Raw genomic sequence first — 18,423 nt, 5'->3', positions numbered from 1 at the left:
TTCGACATACATAAGTATTCAAATAAAACTCACATACTAAACTTTTTTCGTGATACGCCTTAATGAGTATGCACTTAATCATTTCTCCCACTGCAGTTAAAAGCAAAATCAAGTGTTTAAATAAAACTGACAAACGATAAACTTTTTTTCTTCCATATGTCGTGATACCGCTTAATGCTTATAGGTATGTACATATATATAAAGGCTTCTGCCAGTCTCACTGAGTAATAAGTAGTTTCACAAAGGGAATTGTAGACGTAGTTTCGTGAAATCTTTCTTGGAGGAAAGAAGTACATTTTACATAAATATTCAACGTTAAAATGGGTTGTCCAGCGTGTTGTAAAGGTAAGCTGGGAAAATTGTAAATATAAGTGTCGTGCATTAAAACGGATTTAAATCTCAGTTACGAGAGTGCAGATATACATAAATATGTATTTAATAAAAAAACATAATAATTTTAATTTCGGTTTGGCTAATTTTGCGTTGATATGATTGTAAAAATACTCGTAACAGTGAAAATGTTTTGCCCAACGCATTTTTGGGAGGCGTGCAAAATTGTGTTTATCTACCTGGCCATCTGAGAGTAGGCCTCCTTCTTCCGCTGCTAACGGTGAAATACTTATAGAATGTGGTGTTTGTACGACGAGAGAGGACTTGTTGGCAAGAGATGGTACCGGCATATGCCACCAATTTTACGCTCTAGCAGAAAATTGTCTCCGAGTGAGGAAGTTCTGAAGCTGTTATTACCAGAGAACTTCTCAATACTGACGAAGCTAGTGACGTAACTCTGCTTTATTTTACACAGCCATTTGGGTTCACAGGATATTAAATTCAAACATCGCGTCGTAAGAGCAACTCCTTTTCGTTCTATCGAAGTCAAAATCATTTTCTCGAGGAATTTTGCCAAGATTTGGCTTATGGTGAATACATGGTCTTTGGTGGATTTTCCAGGTCTAAAGCCACACCCAAACCGCTAGACAATATCTTGTTTTCTTTGGTAAAAAAGTTGATCTTGCGTTAGTAGTAAAACTGCATACACAAAAATGTTGTAAAGATTTAGATTAAAAAACTCGAAATTTTGATTAAAATTTGTTGAAATTTTTTTAAATTCTGATTTATAGAACTTTTGGTGAAGCTGCGACAATATTTTTATAGAAAAATAACAAACAAAAGTTTACTTGAAAATCGTTGTGAATATTAAAAAACAAAATCAACACGTGAACACTTGTGTGAGCCCCTGTATATGTATATTAAAAACATATGAGAAATATCTCACTTCTCGGATGTTGTAGCTACTGCCAAATGCCATCTTAATTTGCAAGTGTATTCGGGGGATTTACATGGCCTCATAAAATTATAAGTTCGAAGGAAAAACTTCGAAAATTATACAAGTTGTTAGCAACCCCTTAAAAGTGCATATGTTATGCCTAATATGAAATGTTTTATAATGTGTTAAACATCTTGTGAATCCCCTGACTATATCTATCTGGAACTTACATCCATACGTATCTTAATCTTCTTCGAACCAACTCAAGGATATCAAGAAACTTTTAATTAAAAAAAAGCTCTGAATAAAACTCTTTATTATTATTGAAAATTCTATTTGTACACTTTTATCAATTTCCTATTTTCTTTTATCTTCAGATTGCAAATGTTCCGCTAACAAATGTGGTGACGGATGCCCCTGTGACCAGCAATGTAAATGCAAGTGCAAGACCGGCGCCAAGGATGACTGTTGCAAGAAGTAAACTGATATATCTCCACATGTGAAAAATTCTAGAATGCCACATACATTTATATGTACATATGTATGTTAATAGACATAAATTTGTATGCAATTTTGACTCGTTGCCGGCATGGAATATAAAATAGAATAATTACGAATTCAATAAAAAATACTTTGACAAAAAAACTTGAGTATGTTTCTAAAAGCCACTTAATAAACAAATTCCCAAATGAGATGCATCGGCGTAACGTTTATCATGTCCCAAAAGGAACTTATGAAATTTCCGTTTTTTAAATGAATATAAAAACTTGCAAAGAAAAACATATATTTATACTCATACATATGTATGTATGTATGTACATACATAACGTGCAAATGAATTCTTGTTCACATAGTTGTGTACATATTTACATACATACATCTATATGTGCTTATGGCCTTTAAAAATTTATAGACTTGTAAATTTATTTAGATTGTCTCTGGCACATAATCACACAACGTCACAACAGTGCATAGTGCCACAAATGCAATTGACGTGATGCACTGCTGCTCAAGATGAGCTGCGAAAGCAAGCTGCTGCACTACTTCCATATATAGAGAATATAGAGTAGTAAGTAGTCATCGTTTTTCACTACACTGCTGACGATGCAATTCCTTACAGTCAACACTAACCACTATCAAGCCTCCAGCTTGGGCATAATAAAAATCGTCCATTGATTTATTTACGAGCTCAGCGCCTGCGAAGTGTCCTTAGCAAAGGGACTTTGAATTCGCTTTTATTTATTCATTTTAATACGTTCTTCTTCGCTTCAGAAGCTTCGAAGAGTGGACTATGTGGTAGTACTCTTAGCTCAACATGCAGCATATGTGTTCTTGAATAAACCCTTCTCGGCTCACCACCACTCCTTCGAGTGACAAGCGAGCGCATTGCATTGCCTTGACGTTGCATTTTTGCTTTGAAGTTTACTATGCCTTTTCCGCTATGCATGTACTTCAATTCGCTTCATATCCGTTTACTTCTGTTTGTGCCATTTATGTGACCATCTTTCAATTGTTTTAGTCTTTGCCGTTATTCTATGGCCACTTGCATTGTCACAAACATAGCAACCAGCAGTTATCGTATCATCCTCTGCGCCATCTGCTATTTGTACTCAATCTAAACCATTTGGTGCCTGTCAACTTCTTTTTCCTTCTGGTTCAAAGTTTTAAATGAAAATTTCATTTGAATATTTATGAAGATTTATACATACATACAGACATACATGCAGGTTGCATATATTTTCCCTTTTCTCAGCTGTTTAGGCTATGCAAAGGACATCAAGTGGTTTTGCAAATTGAAAAAGTGCGGTTAAAGTGCAGTCTTCTTTAAACGACTTGAGAAAATATGCTGAGTAAAGTTCAAAAGAAATTATACCAAAATATGGTTAATGCAATTTAACGGATCAAGATTTGAGAGTAAACCCAGCTTTCTATATTTAATTTCAAGCTGGAGATAAAAATTATAGAATTCACAGGTAAGTCTATATGATGACTTTTCTGGGGCTTCTTAGACGGAGCAAGGCAAAACATTTCTGGGATCTTGCGACGTCTACTACAGCTGCCATCTAAAGGAGTGAAAATTCGGTGTTGGATTTGTGGTGGTAGAGAGACTCCGTCGCCAAGTATTGTCGCTCGTGGAAAAGGTCTAGTTACAATCCGCATTAAAGTAAAGTTCTTCACTATCTCGCTCGTTTTCGCCGGACCACGACGGAAGAGAAGGACGAGGCGTCCAAAGATCTCTTTTATGAGCGCTTGGAACGTACATACGAGCATTGCCCCCGTCACGATATTAAAATCGTGAATAAGGATTTCAATGCCAAAGTGGGCAAGGAGGGATCTTTGGCGCCACTGTCGGAAAATTCTGCCTCCACGACGAACCGTCTGATAACGGACTGAGGCTGATCAACTTCGCCAGGCTCCGAAATATGGCAGCATACAGTGCTAGGTTCGTGCATAAAAAAAAAACCTACAAGCTACTTGGCTAACTCCAGATCGAAAAACGAGAACCCAAATCGATCATGTTGTGAAGGCACGCTGCCAGTGTTTTAGACGTACGTACACTCCGAGGGTCAAATATCAACTCGGACTACTTTCTTGTTGCAGGCTAGATAAGCGTCCGCCTCTGTGCAGCAAAACATGTGAGTCCAACAATGCAAGATAAGCTTAACGTCGCAAAACTGCAATCTTAACAGACGGCCAATGCAAGCGCCACTCGACTTCCACACCTGCTCTCAGAGAGTTCTCTTCAACAAATCGACACCTACGAGAAGTGGAACCACATTTCCCGCCCATTGCGTACCGCCGCCGAAGAAGCTGTTGGACCTGAAAGAGCCTGAAATAAAATAATGTAAAAAAATATTTTTTAGAAACAAGCTTTTATTTAACCTGTACAATCAAAGGAATAAAATGAAGTATTTAGTGTAACAAAAGATTTTTTAGCAAGAAAATGTTGTCAAAACTGCACTAAAATGAATAAAATAAAATAGGTTAAGGTCTCGTTAAAGTTACTAAAAGCCATTTAGTGAAAGGAGTTATTCAAACTCTAATGAAAATTACTATCATCTGTACTAATTTACTTCGGTTTTAAAAAAGCTTGTCGCGCGAATAGCAAACTGGCATTTAAATATCTGCATACATACATATACATACATACCTAACCAATTATGCATGTACGCTGAATTCGCCGACAAGCTTTTTTAAAAACGAAGTAAATTAGTACAGATTGTTAGTAATTTTCATTAGAGTTTGAATAACTCCTTTCACTAAATGGCTTGTAGTAACTTTAACGAGACCTTAACCTATTTTATTTTATTCATTTTAGTGCATTTTAGCAGCTGTTAATTTCATTTAAAGAAATGGCGTGTCGTCCATTTCCGCTGTAGCATATGTAAATGGCATATATTTAGGCGCAATATTTAACTTCTTCTTGCGGGGCGACATCTGGAGTCTTCTAATTCCTACAACGAGGTTCATATCTAGGCTAGGTTGATATCTTGAATTTGCCACAAATAGCTTTGCTACACTATCGCCGGCAGCTTTAGCAACTTTATAGTGGTTTTACGTTCTTTGGCAAAATACGCTCTGTTAGCCATAAATCTTACTATTTTTTTACCGCCTTTGAATCAAGACCCCTGGACCATATGGGGAATTCATTTATATATTAAATTGCATTGTTATCGTGATTGGAACTATGCTGAAAATTTCAAGTCTCTAACTTGTCGGGAAGTTAGTTTCCGCGGGATGACCAAGTTAAATAAAATCTTATAAAAACAACTGGTACGAGGATTAATGTCACGAGACTGTAGAAAAAAAAATGCCGCCTACTGATCCGCCCTGCGATCGGGCGCAATGCGAGATATGTGGAACGGTTATATGGAACTGAAGACGGAGGTGAGACGTATTTGCAGGTTTACAGACCAGGGCAAACTCATGTAAGAATAATCATGGCGACCTAGTGACGGATGTCAACCACATACAGTCTTGGCTGCATTTAAAGTAGTTGGGAAGAAAAATCCGAGCCTCCAGTCAGTCGATGATGTTGAAGTCGATGTCCCATCGCCTGACCGCCTGCCAGCTTAGCTAATAAAGTCATGCATCAACTCTTATGCTATGATAACAGGAATTTAAGTGTGCTTTGCCGAATCCACAAGAAAAGATATCCTAACGAACTGATTTGGCCTTATCAATCTTGATTTAGACCAAGTAAATCCACCGTGAAGCAGGTATTCACAGTATGCCACTTAGGATAGACATACACACACCATATATTTGTCGATTTCAAAGCCACTTTCCACAGCACGGTGTATCTCCGTGAAACTAGTACGGCTGTGTAAAATAACTTTAAGCAATACCATTCGGAAACCCCTATCCAAGCCGTATGATACCAAACGAAGTTTCAGTTTTATTTCTTTTAGGTGTTCTTATGCATAACTCGTGGTCTGAGGGGAGGAGTAGTAGTATAATTTAGCTTTCGCAGATTGTGCGGCAAAGTTTCCATGACATTTTCATGTCCCATTCTGAAGTCTCTCCTTGGCTGAATCGCATTTAGCCTGGCGGCACCAAAGTCGGCCGGATCGTATCATAGAGATCCATCTTTGGTACATTTAAAATTGGTTGCTGTAGCCGTATTTTAGGTATTTAGGGTGGTAATTGCTTTGCTGAAGCGGTGTTCGAGTGGAGTTTCATGTCTAGAATAACTCCAAAGAATTTCACCTTGATTTAGGAAGTGAGTTCTTTCCCGTTTTATGACAGTGGCTTGAATGGATGAATTTTTGATTTCCTTGTTGAGGTCTCGCGGCAGGTCAAATTGTGAACCTAAACTATTCAGAGACACACTCAAACACACACAAAATATCTCGTTAAAATAGGTCCAGCCATTTGCAGAAGAATTATACATACATATGTACATACACATATACCACGTTTGGTTACAGTGAGGGGCGGGGGCTTAGGTTTTTATCACGTAGTTAAGTTCTATCTTGATAATATACTAAAATTGGAAAAAGTGGGTCAGGTAGTATGGGTACGTTCCCTTATGTTCAAATATATACTTAAATATCTAACTTCTTTCGTTTAAATATTTTCTGTGAGAGAATTTATATGGCCATCAGTCTATGTATGTATGTATGTCATTTTCGCCAATTTCTTTAGGTGCTTCTGAAGTTGAATTGAAGTTAAATGCTCCAACCTAAAAACTGTTTTTAAACAGTATCCAACAAGTTTAAATTTCGGCCCAAAGTTGGCTGATGCAACTAGCATGTGGCACTACGGCATCAACAGCAACTCGAAACAAAAGTAAACTGTTCGAACATACATATTTAGTACATACATAGTACAGTGAACAATCCTACAGCAATGCGAACAGCGAGTAATTTTCATTGTCACGTGGCAGTAATTACCGGTGATGATGTCACACATACAAAAAGCCACGCCAACACACACAGGCAAACACACATAAATGCACACGCTCCCGGTAGCACTGTTATAGCAAAAGAGCGTACAAATGCGAAATAGGAAACGTGGAAAAACACTGGCACAGCGTGAGTATGCTACTTGAATAACAACACTGCAACCAAAGTGACTCCATTTCTGAGTGTATCCTTCTGGCAGACGCGCACTACTTCGGTGGAGTTCGGTGGTCCTATGTATGTGGACGCACATAATTTCGATTCATTGAATTTTAACGCGTCGCTATTGCAACACTACACGCAACATGCGAACATACAGATACATACATATGTATGCACTCACACGCCTACTAATGTAACTACATGCATATATATAATTTCAAAAGTATGTACCCGGTAGAAAAAAGAAAACTATTCAATTATCCTTCTAGTTGATTAACCGGTATAATACAGAGCAAGGCCTGACTAGTTGGATAACTGGTATGAGCAGAAGCAGAAGGTGATGACATCGCGTTTGGTAACAACTGTCTTCGATGTGCCATGTGTATTAAAAATGTAATACCTTTTAAAGAGGAAACAAATTTGGTACTTACACTTTTGCTTGGCCAAGCTTCTGGATTTTTAATGGCAAGGTTTGCCATTGCCTTCCGAGAGGAGAGACGGATCTTGCTGGGACCAGGGATCGAACCCAGTAGTAGTACACATCTCTAAGCACTCGACCATGGCGGCCGCCGAAACCGGCATACATATTCTGATGACAAGTTGGCAAACGGTGACCTTATCTCTCTGGTAATTCGTTAGAAAACCGTCAGACAAGATCTGACTATACCACTTTGCCATTAAGCCTATGTATTTCAGTTTCAGACCACAACGATATCGCAGCTAACTATATGGTATTGAGCTAGCAAGCATGGTCACTTTTGAGGAATTTTCGCCGTGTAAGTATAGGATAAGGGGATCCATTGACTACATGGGATTTGTACAGATGGGCTTTCATTTAATCGGCTCTTCGAATGCTGGGCAAATCACATCACTCGTTATTTCTAGGAGTCCAACATTCCCTCAGGCCCCTTCTACAGCAACTACATGGAATTCGATGATATGGAATCGTATCAACATCATCTACGCTATTACAGGTTTCCGCCTTTCACAACTTCTCGCTCTATCTCTGGTACGTTCCACTGTAGCATCGCAACCAAAGTTATAAGTTTATTTGTTAGCTGCTTATATTTATTTAGACAGACATAGGTAGAACGTTAATATTTATGTTATAAATAAGATAGAAGGCGAACCAGTTGAGCTGCAAAAACCAATAGGATATAAACTTTTTCAGGACGAAGAACTTTCACTACAGGGTAATACATACATAACATATACATACATGTGTGCATACAAATGTACATACATACATAAATAAGCAAATGCATTGATAATGCGCGATAACTATTGCACGGATACATGAGAACAAGCAATGTTTGTATAGCGCATTGTTGCAGAGTAAATACGTACATGGATGGCATGCAACAAAATACAACAACATTTATTGACCATGACTTTTTGTTGTTATACACGTGCATATGTATGTAGGTGCATACAGCTTTGCAAATGTTTATTGGCTTTTAGCGTGCATGCAGGTAGGTATGTGCGGTGCGTGCTTTGTTGTATGCAACATCTAGCGTAGTTTGTCTGATAGTAGCTTTATATAATGGTATAAAATACACATATCTACACGTATGTATGTATAGATGTTTGTGCATACTAGAAGCAAGCAAGTCGAACTGTCATTAAACCATGTCCCCTTTCATGCTTCGACAGACGCTAAAAATCTATGTGGTTATTTTCATTGCTTTTTTGCTTTTGTTGCAATTGTTTTTGTTGTCACCTTAACATTTTCAGATAATAATTGTATATGTAGATATGTATGCAGGAGTGAGTGTAGATGTTGATCAAGCCTGCTTGAAAATGGCTGCTGTGGTGGCTGTCAGCGCCGCCGGAAGCCACAGGAAGGCGGACATCCGTTTGACAGCGGGTGGCAATGATACAACAGCAACAACAACAGTAAAAACAACATAACACCAACAATTACCAACAAAGTTTTTATCACAACCATGCAGTCACATAACAAAGCCGTCGCAACACTCTCCAAACACCGCCAGATTCAGCAAAATCACCACAAAGCTGCCGATATTCAAATTGTGGCCCGCCAGCTCCGAAGGTACATACATACATATTTGTTTGTGTGCACGTTTATTGAGTTGAGGTGAAAGGACTTCACTTTCGCGCCACAATCGAATTGCGGTTAGCAATGCTTGCATTTGTGCGCGTTACTCACAAACACACAGACGCATTTCGATTCACTAATGGTGTGAGTGTGCGCGCGTGCGTTTTTCTGTTGCAGTACGTTAAGTGACAAAATTGTTATTGTATTTTCACTAGCGGCCAAAAGCGGACAAATGAATATTTACTCGTACAGTCGTGGACTGCGAAATACGAGGGCAATTTTGAGCGTCAGTGACTTTTTGAATGAATGATTTTTTTTTTCAGCAAAAAATCTTTTAATTTTTTAAGATTGTGTCCGGCCTTTTCCAATTATGTAATTCCTTCCACGGCGCTCCGAATAAGCGTTTGTTTTAGTGATGACTTGTTCATTTAACCCACACCTTTTATCGCCCAACCATGTCTTTGGGTTTAAAAACAGCAAGTAGTCGCTGGGGGCTAAATTTGGTGAATATGGTGGATGGGGTAGGAGTTCGTAGCCCAATCGATGGATTTCATTTTTGGTGACTACACACTTACCCTATTCAAGGAACTCAACGAGAATGACAGAATGAGCATCCCAAAAACAAACTGTGGCCATGACCGTGAGACCGACTTTGGCCTTCTTTGTTGCACTTCTTGGTTATTCCTTCGCCTCTGGTGTGCTATGGTGACTCCATGTTTCGTCAACGCTTACGAAACATCGCAAAAATCTTTCGGATTGTTGCTGAACATCGCCAAACCCTCGTTTGAAGTGGGCAGACGGTCGCATTTACGGTCGAGTGTGAGCAAACGCGGCCCCCATCACGCGGATTGTTTTTTCGTATCACTGAGTTGAGTTGCTTACAGCCTAAGCCCCCATCACACTCTTTCATTATCACTTTCTTGGTTTCGGTAATGGATTTCGTACGCAAAATTGTACATTAGTATAGTAATCGAAGGCAGTTGACGGGAGCAGTATTGCATTAAAAGTTACTGCATGGCAAATTTCAAAGAAATCACTGACTTTTCAAATTGTCCTCGTATATATAAAAGTACTTGGATATGCACACACAAACAAATTCGTAAGCGAATAAATGTATGCACGCGCGAAAAAAATGTTGATTTAATGCGTTTTTGATTATACATTACCGGTAGCGGTGAGGTCTTCAAACAGGAAACACATTTTTTCCAAGCGAAATATTTATTTAAAATAAACAAGCGTGAAATTTATTGTATGTATTTCATTTGCTAAAATTTTGCATGACAATATTTACAGGCTTAAATCTTTAAAAGCAGATTTAAATATTTAAAAGCAGCATTAAGTGCGATTCCTTTATGCTTACTTACTTTCTCCTTTCCACTAGAAGTCTATAGCCCTGTGTCAATCTATTGTGTCGCACATTTACTGTAATTTTCTTCCATCTCATTGAAAGTGTCGCTGACAAGTTTTTATTTCTGCAGTTGATGGATGATTGAAAGAGTGAATGAATGAAATTTTTAACCTTCAATTCTATCACGTGAATAATACAAAGTCATTCAACCGTTAGCCTTGTCAGCTGAAACAGACTCAGTGGTGTATTGATTATTTTTATGTTGGGGTAATATTTAAATTTTGAATGTAAAGTTGTTATTTTAAATTTATAGTTAACTAAAAAGCAAAAACGTTTGTAAAGTAAAAAGATTTCGGGGACTGCCACTAAATTTCTACCATATTCCCAACCAATTCATGCGTATCCGAGGAATAGTCAACCAAATAGGAAAAAATGCATTCAATTCAAATTCTCGCATTTTTGTGTAAAAAAATGGCATAGTACAACATATTATTTCTTCATATTTTACACTTATTTGAGAAATCTATTTAATTTGCCGCACTTACTTCCTGAAACAAAGCTCTAAATAGCCTTGGTTATAAGTACTATATCTATTAATAAAATACAACAATATTTCTTTAAAAAATTAAAATTTTTCAACGGCAAAAATAATAGGTAATGTCCGTAACGTCACGTGCCAAACGCACATATACAATTACCTCTAGTTTCTTTTTATAATACATATTGTAAACTACATTATTTTATCTTCAAAGTATTATTTTAGATTTTGTTCTCCATACACTAGAGCTGTAAAACTATCGATGAAACTATCGATAGTATCGAATAGTTCTATTTTCTTGCACTATCGAATGGTCGTTGGCCATTATCGATATTCTTTGTATATTTTTCGATTTCGATAATTCTTTTTTTTATCGGAAAGGTAAAATAATAATTTGGTTTAGCTCCGATCATTGGATCTGTACTCCTAAATTTTTGTATGAGGATTGAAGGCGGTTATGTTTTTTGCTTAAAAATTACTTGTTTTTATATTATTTAAATAAAAAATTTTTGAGGAAATATACATACATATCGTTTATATCATATGTACCACATAGTATACATTTCTTTATTTTTAAAAATGGCCATTTGGCAACATTTATTTGCTTACACATCACTATTTTTATGCCTTTCATGAGCATGAAATGGTATTATAATTTTGGTCCGATGTTTGTAAGTACAAGAATAACAAGACACAAACCCATTAAAATCTATACTTATATGGTCAGAATGCGAGTCGATTTAGCCATATCCGTCTGTCCGTCTTTTTGTATGCATTTTAGTGTCTCAGTTTTCGAGATATCCAAATACAATTTGGTAGGTGGGTGTATTTTTATAATGCATTAATCATTTGTCGGAACCGGAAGAATCGGACCACTATAACATATAGGCCCCATATAACTGATTGTTCAGATATGAGATTTTTCGTTATAACTCCTCTATTTATGCAGCTAGGAACATGAAATTTTGCAATGCTTCCACCCGTTATCAACAGAATACTTACAGTGAAAATTACAAAGATCGGGTTACTATAACCTATAGCTCCCATACGACTTATTGTTCAGATATACGATTTTTCGTTATAATTCCTGCATTTAGTATGTAGCTAGGAACATGAAATTTCGCACTATTTCCACCTCTAGCCACCCCCTATTATAACCTCTAGCTTCCGTACAACTGATTGTTCAGATATGAGATTTTTATGATTAAATGATTAATAATCAATAAATCAATCAATATATCAATTAATTAATCAATTTTTAAAACTACTGAGTGATGAAACCTATATCATTAAAAAAGAAAAATGCTCGTTTGTGAGGAATAATACATTGAGTGGTATGGGAACGTGAGGTAAATATTGAGGCGAAACAACTGAGTTAATTAAAGACAAATTTAGTTGAAGTTTATTTTTAACTAAAAAAAAAAATAAAATAAAATCAAAATTTATTGCCCTTGAATTGAGTTATAGTGAAATTGTATACCTCAGTGAGGAATTTTTGCGAACTCTGTCTTAAAATATCCTACTCAAAAAATGTTTAAAGGTTTTAAAAAAGGAGATTAAACTAAATAAACAGGCTATCTGATCCATAGACCGGCATAACTGCAAAAAAAAAAGTTTCCAACCCCGTGGACCAAAAAAGTTTTCAAAATTATATTTTCGCGCTGTGTTAGGATGACCGTATGAAAGCTGTAGCCAAGAAATCTCAAAATTAGATCTTAAAGCTTCAAAATGCTTTTAAATCCGAGTACGACCATTTTTCACCGAAATATAGCCTATCAAAAATCACCGAAAAACTTTGAAAAATTGTTTGCTACATTAAAGCTAGGACGTCCACGCAATGGACGGACAACTTAGCAAAATAAATAGGAAGAAGAAGAAAGAATATCCCAAATTATTTAGGGTTCCTTTAAGTGAAGTGCTTAACGTTCTATTTTCAATATTGTATCTGAAAATATGTTAATCAACTTGACATATTATTATTTGAAGTAACATTTTCGCACACTTTAAAAGCTCAACACAAGCCCACTTATGGGATATTACAATAACAATTTGTATTACCGCAGTAAGCATTTTACAAACCTAAAATAACTGCTACTTATTTATGAGAATTGCAGTATACAACGCCACAAAGGGTCACAACCTAATGGGAGTTAAGGGCCAAATACCTTCTACCTCTCTACTATTCCCTGCACAAATCGAGGGCCGCAATTAGAAATTAAAGGTTAAAATTACCACCTACAAGACCATAAACTTATTAAAATACACACATGAGTAAAGCATCATGCGCTCACACATAAATGTATGTAGCAGGGATGTTGCGAATATTTGCATTCGCATCCGACATTGGCGTTCGAATCAAATGATACGAATGTTTGGCGAATGCGAATGTGTACGTGGGCACAGAGTCCACTCTGATATTGTTGAGATGGCTCTTAGCCTGTCACACCCGGGTGCGGACAATAACCGGCTTTTAGCTTCAGGCGCTAAACGGTTAAGTGGTATATCAAGCAATTTGATGAGCCTTCAATGAGTACTGCTAAAAGTCTTATACGCAACCTAGAAATAATTTTAGATTCCTCCAGTGAAAGCGAAGGCTTGGATGTAGAATCTGGAGACATTAGAATGTGAAATTAAAGCTCGATTGAAGACCTTTCTTAAAGACAAACGAGCTTATCGCGGTATAAATTCCTCTCGATTGGTGGAAAACTAAACTAAAATTACTTTTTTTGAAATATAATATGCCCCTTTTGAACTTTCACTACTAGATTTAAACACTGCATTACGGTCTCGCAGCTACTATTTGCTGGCTAAAAGTCATTTTTTAGAGTATCAATAAATCGATTTCCCCCCCCCCCCCCCCCCCNAAACTAATTCTCCAGAGTAAAAAAGTACATACTCATTATTTTCTTAAAGAGTTTTCTCATTGAAATATCAGCTGTTAAAGTTGGCATTTCTACTTAAAGTTTAAATATTTATTTCTTTCGCAGTCAGTATCTCTCCGAGAAAGATACTTTATGAAAGAGAATGGAAATGAATATTTGTGCGATTAGCCAAAAAGAAAACTAACATATATCTTGCTAAATAAAATAAAACTCATTTTCAAAATGGACTCTTATTTGGGTAATAATATTCCACTTTAAATAGAGCTATAAAAAATTGGTTTCATTTGGCGGTCTTCAACCTTTGTGGACAATAAAAGTATTCAATTTAGAGTTTGTGGGCTGAGAATCATCTTGCCGTGTCTCCGTGTCTTGCCGTGCCGTGATCGTGTCTTGCCGTGCTTTTCGATGTTTGAAAAGCAGCCGTCAACAAAGATGCAGAAACTGCTGTTTTAAACATTTTGCTGCGAAATATTATTACGCGGAGCACATCCGAAGAATATAACAACTACATAAAGCAAATAGCAAGAATGATATGCAAGTACGTAGGTGAAAAATGCAATTTTGCATTTTTTTGTTTAAACTTGTACGTTAAGTTATTTTTTTCAAATTTATATCTAGCCTAATATTAGTTATATACTCTCTGTGCTAGTGTCCTTTCAAATAAATACAAATATAAGCTTACATTTAAAGGAAAAAGTTTTTATTTGAGGCAGAAAAAAATATATAACAAAAAGTAAACAAATTTTTTAAACTAAAATTTTTTTCCGATAACACCATACGAAGAAGAAAAAAAATTATAAAATTTGGTAGCCATATTGGATCCGCCATTTTGAATTTACAAAATCTGCTACCACATTCGAAGTCGGCGCCCTCGAAAACCCCCCATTTATATGAGTTTATGCTGAAAAGTAAAAAGTTATAAAATTTGGTCACCATATTGGATCCGCCATTTTAAATTCCAAAAACTTACATCAGGTTCGAAATCAGCGATCTTGAAACCCTCGCTTGTGTATAAGTTTTTGGTGAAAGGTAAAGAAGTATAAAATTTGGTCACCATATTGGATCCGCCATTTTGAATTTCGAAAATCTGACATTATATCCAAAATCAGCGACCTCAAAAACTTCCAAACACTAAGTTTCAAATCAATTTGGTTACTTCTCGACTTTTGGCCAGCAAATAATAGTCGCCAGACCACAGTGCAGTGTATAGTATAAGCACTCGTTCAATGTTCTAATAATTTACAAAATTTTTAATAAAAACGATGACTTAAGTTGATTATAGCTTTTTTAATTCGCATTCGAGACTGTGAAAAATATGACATTCGAAACATCCCTGGTGTATACATACGTGCAAGGACGACATTGGACGTTGATTACTGAGCAAAATGTGAACGAGAGATGGGGAAATGCATATGAAATAACCACAGATGAAACAAGTTGGAAAGAGGAAATTAGTATATGTATGTACAAATATGTGTGTATGTATGTAGTTGGCTAATGCTGGGCATACACGAAAATGGCTGGTATGTGGGCGGTCGGTTCTAATGGTGAGCAAAGTTTGGTGGTATCTATGCTCCGAAAGTTGTGTGCGGGTACATGGGTAAATATCTAAGTATATATGTAAGTATGTTTTGTTTGTGTGATATGCAAGTGGCATACGAAATGAGCCCACAAGGTGTCGTAAAGCAATCAACAAACGAGCCAAAGATTGCCATTGCGGTTACATTTCGCATATATAATTATGGGTTAAGACGCTCTCGAGTCGACTAGATAATGGTACCGTGCACGCCCATTTCATGCTAGAGCACAAACACACATACATATGCAGGCGGTAGCAAAGGATACTCTTCACTTTTTATGGGTATTATATGAAGTAAAAATTAACGAATCAAAGTAGTTAACGTTCAAGTAATTTTCGACAACTTTCAGCATCAAATAGCGCAAAAATGCTTGACCAAGTCAAAGGCAAGTGAAAAACAAGCGCCAAAATGGTAATTAAGTGCTACATAAACAACAGTCATCAACAGAGTAACTATTAACATATGAAGGCGGAGTATAGACAAGAGAGGACTAGCACGCAACACTGGCAATTGGACGAGTATAAAAAAAAACAGTTCATAAAATGATTTTCAAAGACGAATACACGGCTATATTGGCTGCTGCTGCTTAGCATAAGCGCAAATATTTATAACATTCATGTCTCTGCTATACATATGCCCGTACGTACATGCATAAATATATGCATTAGGGTGCCCCACCAAAAATAAAGTAAAGGTTTTTCCACCGGATAGATAACATCTATTATACTTTAAGACTTCCGCCAAAATTAAGATTTCCGTTAGCTGGACAAATTTGAAAATACCTCAAAATTTCACATTATTTTATTTCCGTTAATAAAATTTTTAAATATTACAATTTTATTATAAAAATGGAAGGAAGTCTAAGTTCGGGCGAAACAGAGCATTAAAGGAGCACGTATTAAATATAGCTCGTTCACCTTTCTGTAAAGTACCGTTACTTGGAAAGCAAGGATGGTTTTACCGCCACTTCTAAAATTGTTGTAATTTTAAAGCTCACTTTATATTTAATGGTTGCATTAAAATTTATGATTGTGTCTAAAGTAAAACATTTTGTTATCGGTTTTGAGTTGGTTTACAACCAAAAAACACACATGTGTCAAAAACCAATAATATAAATGCTTAACTTTAGATATAGCTTTATTTTTTATCCAACCTTTAAATATAAAGTGAGATTTGAAGTTAAAGGTTACTTCAGAAAACGGCTTCTAATGAGTTAAACTTATATAGTCGTAAGTGGGCGGTGTCACGCCCATTTTCCAAAATTCCATAACAATCATATTTCTTTTTAAACGTTGTTGTGAGTATGAACTTAGCGCCTTTAAATTTTGGAATATCGAAGTTTAAGTATATTTTGAAATTTACCGTTACCGATTTCATACATTTTTAACATCCTCATTTTTTATGTAAAGTACAATAATTATACAGAGTTTGATTCAAATTGAGAGAACATTAATCGAGATGCACATAAGTGGTCATAATTGGGCGCTGTCACCCCATTTTCCAGAAATTGGTTAAAATTGTATTTCTTCTAAATTAAATTAGATTCAGTAGTAACTGATTTATCGCCGATTTCGTATATCTCTTCAAATTACCGTTATATAATACGTGGTCATCGTTATTGTTCGATTTTTTGTTTTTAATTTTCAGCCGTTTGCCATGTTTTACCAACAACCAAATTTGGGCGAAATAGATTAAGCGGTTACCGAGATGCAAACATTTAATTATCATCTATCAGTAGCTTTGTTTCTTTACTTTCCTAGTAGATAATAATGGGTAAAAAGAAATATGGGATTAGTTACAGATTTACGCTCACAGAGAGCGAAACATACAAATAGTTAAGGAACGCAAACTAGCAGAAACTAGCAAGTAAACACCTGGCCGGTGTTTTTGGCAATTAGAATTATTTAGCGCGATTTTTAAAAGCTTTATATATCATCAGTATTTAATGGTTCGCTAACTTTTATTTAAAAAAACTATCAAAAATATGTATAAACAAATAATAAAAGCTGCTGTGCTTAATCCTCTTGTTTACGTTCCAACAGCTGTTTATTACTTTGACAGGAGAGGCTAAAAAATAAGAGCGTAAGAACGAGAGAGAGCTGCTAGTCTCGGCTAGATTTATGGGTTAAGGCCTGACTGAGAATTGGAAAAAAATTTTCTAACAAAATTGCTTAAATCAGTATGTGGCTCCCGCGAAAAAAATGCTCGTATGTTTATTTCTTCAAGAAAATTTACAGCAACCGCAAAGTACTTTTTCTAGCAACAGAAACAATGGAAAATGTTTCTTGTGATTTTTCTTGAGAACTGCAGATGGCCCTGTAAGATACGTTTTCCAGTAGAAACTAGTGATAACACTGTAGTTTAAATCTCAAGTTTTGAAAATTCATTTTTGAGTCGTAGGTTATAGATCTGTATACCATTTTTCTACACTCGGTCATTTTCCCAATATATTTTCATTTTAATGAAAAAAAAATCAAACTTTAACAAAACAAACTTAAAAAACTAACACCGTTGCCAAAAAGTTAAGGTACTAAAAAAGAAAATCTGTGGATAAATAAACCGCTTTTGAATGGTCATATGAAAATTTGTTATAATTTTTAGCGTTTATGGATATGTTACTCATACGCCATATCGTACACGGCCGTACACGTATGTACATACATACATAATCGTACATGGTGTATGAGTGCGGTGACCATCCGTCCTGTATTATACGGGACAGTCCGTAGTCAGTATTTATTTTATACGGGACGCCAAATGTTCTCTATTTCTTTTAATCAAGGAATACATATAGTGACCAAAATAGAAATTAGGACTCGACATTTTAGTAAGTTTTGGCTATTTTTCCGTTTATTTAATGTTTATTATTTATTTTATGAAAGTAAAGTTTTCCTAACAAAAACCATGCAATACCAAATTTCCAACTTTGTGCAAAAAACTATAAAAATTAATTATGCAATGCTTCATCAAAATTTCCAACTTTTTAATAAGAATCTTCCGAAAAAAATTTGGTTTGAAGTTTTGTAACTCGTTAAAATTGAGTATAATAAAGTGCGAGTCGAAAGTGCTGCTCATTTGCTTCTCTTTCAAAAAAAATGGCCGAACATACCTACCTACTTTGTATGAAAACAATGCGTAACACCGCAAACAAAAAAAAATGCCAAAAATTAATGGTAAGCCTT

The 18,423-nt window shown here is 35.9% G+C and overlaps 1 protein-coding gene across 1 annotated transcript; it reads left to right on the top strand.

Moving 5' to 3' along the window:
- The first annotated feature begins 201 nt into the window (after nucleotides 1–201).
- Nucleotides 202–1,961, top strand: LOC108362679 (metallothionein-4-like). Its single transcript, XM_017615768.1, has 2 exons — nucleotides 202–345; nucleotides 1,645–1,961. The coding sequence occupies exons 1-2, from the start codon at nucleotides 321–323 to the stop codon at nucleotides 1,746–1,748; spliced, it is 129 nt and encodes a 42-aa protein (XP_017471257.1). The 5' UTR covers nucleotides 202–320; the 3' UTR covers nucleotides 1,749–1,961.
- Nucleotides 1,962–18,423: the final 16,462 nt, after the last annotated feature.

Source organism: Rhagoletis zephyria, unplaced genomic scaffold (assembly GCF_001687245.7).
Source record: "Rhagoletis zephyria isolate East Lansing unplaced genomic scaffold, Rhagoletis_zephyria_1.1 Rzeph_scaffold_01065, whole genome shotgun sequence".
Classification (NCBI taxonomy): Eukaryota; Metazoa; Arthropoda; class Insecta; order Diptera; family Tephritidae; genus Rhagoletis; species Rhagoletis zephyria.
The sequence above is the reverse complement of the archived record's forward strand: the minus strand, read 5'-3'. Positions and strand labels throughout refer to the sequence as shown.

What these genes read in the sequence shown, in the direction of transcription:
- LOC108362679 (XM_017615768.1), top strand. Translation starts at nt 321, where the DNA reads ATGGGTTGTCCAGCGTGTTGTAAAG. An exon ending in TTGTCCAGCGTGTTGTAAAG is followed by an intron (nt 346 to 1,644) that starts GTAAGCTGGGAA and finishes TTTTATCTTCAG; the next exon opens with ATTGCAAATGTTCCGCTAAC.